General features: G+C 33.8%; 1 protein-coding gene across 1 annotated transcript; it reads left to right on the top strand.

The window, feature by feature from the left end:
* Nucleotides 1-2,083: 2,083 nt before the first annotated feature.
* LOC145667923 (uncharacterized) lies at nucleotides 2,084-3,232 on the top strand. The gene has a single exon (XM_081735348.1). The coding sequence runs from the start codon at nucleotides 2,084-2,086 to the stop codon at nucleotides 3,230-3,232; it is 1,149 nt and encodes a 382-aa protein (XP_081591474.1).
* The last annotated feature ends 781 nt before the right edge of the window (nucleotides 3,233-4,013 follow it).

The raw sequence follows: 4,013 nt of genomic DNA, 5'->3' as shown, positions 1-4,013 counted from the left end.
AGAAAAACGGAAAATATTTTTTCCGTAAACCGAAAAATTGAAAACGGAAGACGGAAAATTTCCCGGAAAAGCGGGACGGAAAATTTTCCGGAAAAACGGAAGACGAAAAAATTTTCCGGAAAAGCGGAACGGAAAATTTTCCGGAAAAACGGAAGACGGAAACTTTTCCGGAAAAACGGAAGACGGAAAATTTTCCGGGAAAGCGCAAGACGGAAAATTTTCCGGAAAAACGGAAGGCGAAAAACTTTCTGGAAAATGAAAATGTTCACTTGGAACAGTGACACTGGTCGTCTTACATTAAGAAAAATAACGAATAATGTTACGCGAAAACAAGTAAATGAGGCAATGCTCTTCACCATCTAGTGCTATAGAAACGCAGATCAACAGTAGATAGGAGAGGAAAGGTCGAGCTAATCAGCGACGAAACATTTCTTCCTGCAGGCACGTAGACAAGGGGGGATCCGGGAGATCGAGACCAGAAATTTAAAAAATAAGGAAAGATGAAAAATGAAATGAGAAAAAGAAAGATCGCGTTAAAAATTTTAAAAAATCAGGAAGCTTTTGGTTACTCTTTCTTATGAGGAGATTTGTATTACTTGAAATACATGGTGGCGAGGTGAGCGACATATCCTGGAAGAGTCAGGGAATTCGAAATTTCTAGAAAAGTTACGAAATTCTCAGAATTTCTAGAAGAGTTACGGAATTCTCAGAATTTTTGCTACTAGTCAGGGAGATTTCAAGGGAGATTTCAAGCTTCCGAAAATATAGCACCGTTATGTAACAACCAGGACATTTTTTATCATAAATTTTCGTCATCGCATCCTTGCAGTATCAACTATGTTATTTCAAAAACCATTTTCTACTACTCCTTTAACCTGTAATTGGAACAGACAGTAGTTGGAATAATAAAAACAAAAATTTATACGGAAAGAAAGTTCTGTTAACATTTGATTCAACATAGAAAGGAACGCAGATATTGTAAAATAGTATTTTACAAGAAATCATTAAGTATGTACTTTTTATAATAGTTGGGGTCATAACGAAAGAATATGTTATATTTGTTATATTATTATATTTGAATGAACAAAGGAGGAATGTAAATATTGTAAAATCTTTTCCAGCACATTTTTATTATTATTATTTTATTCAAGATTTCTCATAGTTTGTTATTAAAATACTTACCAACATATCCTCATTTTATTGTCCTACATACATCTTGCTTCTACATTTTTTTTTAAATTGACTTAATATTTCAACAATTAACATGTATTCAAATCTTTGTATTTTCAGCTTCTGGTATTTGAATATGATTGCTTTCACTGTTATGTTTATTATTCAAATATTGTCTGAAACTTCTACTAAAAATGTAAATAGGAAATTGTCAATCCAAGAGTGGAACCAAAATGACCAAATGACTCTTATTGATTGTGTTAAAAATATTCGAGATAAACATTTCAGCACAACGAAAACTCTTACCATATTATTTGAAGACAACTCAGAACTGGCTGAGGGATTAGCGAGAGCGTTGAGAAATCCTTTTCAAAGTTTTGTAATTGACAAAATTGAAAGGTTTCCCCCAAATAATCACAATTTAATGGCTTCAAACTGGCTCTATACGAGACGAACATTAAATTATTTTATTATTTTGAGAACAATAAGGTCTTTCAGTCAAATGATTAACACAGTAAAAGAACTGCCATTGTGGTATGCAAATTCAAAATTTATAGTAGTTCTTCCAACTACGAATTACACAACTAGAGACATACGAATGTTGTTTGATATTTCCTTTAAAAATGATATGTTAAATGTTATTCTTGTAACGTATATGAACGACAATAATTTCTTTGAATTAAGTTCTAAAGATAGGAAAAGGACTGTTATTATATATACATACTTCCCTTTCGTAGAAAATTGGGCAGATGGATTGCATGAAATGTCATTGGACATTTGGAACAAAAACAAATTTCATTTTGGAAATAATTTATTCCCTAACAAAGTGGAAAATTTATACAAACGTCCTATCTCATTTGTGACACTTTTAGTACCGCCTATTCCAATACTTGAACGAAAATCAAATGGTGAAATGGAATTTAAAGATAAATTTGGTAAAGTGATTGAAATCTTCAGAGAACGTCTCAACATGTCGTTGAATTTAGATGTTGCTTCTTTAGCACAGTTTGGGAGGAGATATTCTAATGGAACTTACACAGGAATATACGCAACTGTTAAATCAGGAGTTCATCATGGCTTATTATTTACAATGCCCATATACTTTGACAGTTACTTATATTTTGATTATATTTTCTCTAGACATGTAGGTCACAGCGTGTGGACGGTGCCAGCACCTGACCTGTTCCCTCAATGGATGAACATCTATTTTCCGTTTCAGCTTTCGTCTTGGATTGCTGTTTTGGCGTCATACATAATCACGTCTCTTTTCACAAATATTCTACACAGAGTTGTGTTTGAGAAGAAGGATATTTCAGTTCAAAGATCCTTCCTAGATAACTTTTGTCTGATGTTAGGAATATCCATTAGTGAACCAAAAAATGTTACCATTGTTAGAATGTGTTTCCTAATTTGGGTTTTGCTTAGTTTCGTTCTTAATAACTGTTATCAAGCTGCTTTGTTCGGATTTATGACGCGACCGAAGAAATATCCCCCTTTCGATACGATGGAACAAATGGTTGATGCAAAATTACAAATGGGAGGAACTACGCCATCCAAATTCTCATTTCAAGTATTTGATGACCGTGTGTCGAAAACGATATTTAGCAATTGGGTTACTGTAACTTCTGCCACGGAAGGATATCGTAAAATTATTGAAACAAGGAATTTTGCTTTTCTCTGGTCACCAGTGATTACTAAGTATTTTATGTACAAAAAGCCCTTTTTAGATTCAGAAGGAAATTCAATGGTACATATAGCCAAAGGGTTTGTACGTTACTTTCCTACTTTCTTCATGATGAGACAAGGCTCCCCTTTTGGATACAAGTTGTGGAAAATCGCGCAAACATGTGACTCATCTGGGCTCTATAAAAAATGGGACATGGACAATAAAGTTCCAGCTCCAGGAGAAAGAATGAAAGGGAGAAATTTGGGAGGAGTTAAAGTACTTCGCTTCTCGCAACTACTTGGTGGATTTTCAGTATGCATTTTTGGTTGGTGTGTAAGTGTTATTGTGTTTGCAACAGAACTGGTTCTCTATAATACTTTCACAAATAAGATATAAACTTCATGCTAGAGTTGAAGTATATACCACATGCAAATTTTGATTATTTCAATACTATATAAAGACTGTGTTATCTATATTTAACCTTCACATAAGACATTTTGTTCGAAAGATCCAATGTATTTCATTGAAAAATTTTCTTGTATGCCATATATCGGAGAACTACATATAGTGTAGCTAAACCCAAACTATCACTTCACTTGGTATGATGTGCTTATTCCGAAATTGATTTAAGGGCCGTTCAAAATTTTTGTGGCCTCTGATTCAAAAACTAATAACTGGCGAGGATCGCAATCTTCTGATCCATTTTTTTTCGATTATTCCTAAAATTCTTGTTCAAGTTAGAAACCGTATTAGTGAGCAAGAGCTTCCCAAAAGAGGAGGAATTTGTTCAGATAACAATATCGTAACAGTGTGCCAGGTGAAAGTAGTTTAGGAGATGGGGAAAATTGTCCTACTATATTAGATGTTTATAAACTATTACAAGAATTGAAATTTGAGATCTCGGAAATAAAGAAGAAAAGTGTTGAGACTGAGCGTAAATTAGGAAAGTCACTAGACCTTGCACACGAAAAACTGGACGAAAATTCTAGATTAATAAAACAAGAAGCTGATGTAATGAATGAGCGTGTTCACAAAGTAGAAGCTTTGAATGTAAAAGTGCAATTATTGGAAAAACAACTAAATGATACTCAGTTACTACTGGACGAACTCGATGCGTATGGGCGAAGAAATACATTAGAAATTTATGGCGTTCCGGACAAATTGAATGAAGATCCGC

The sequence above is a fragment of the Thermobia domestica genome, chromosome 13 (assembly GCF_964235325.1).
Source record: "Thermobia domestica chromosome 13, izTheDome1.hap1.1, whole genome shotgun sequence".
NCBI lineage: Eukaryota > Metazoa > Arthropoda > Insecta > Zygentoma > Lepismatidae > Thermobia > Thermobia domestica.
Note: the sequence above shows the minus strand (reverse complement) of the source record. Positions and strands in the feature narration are given on the sequence as shown.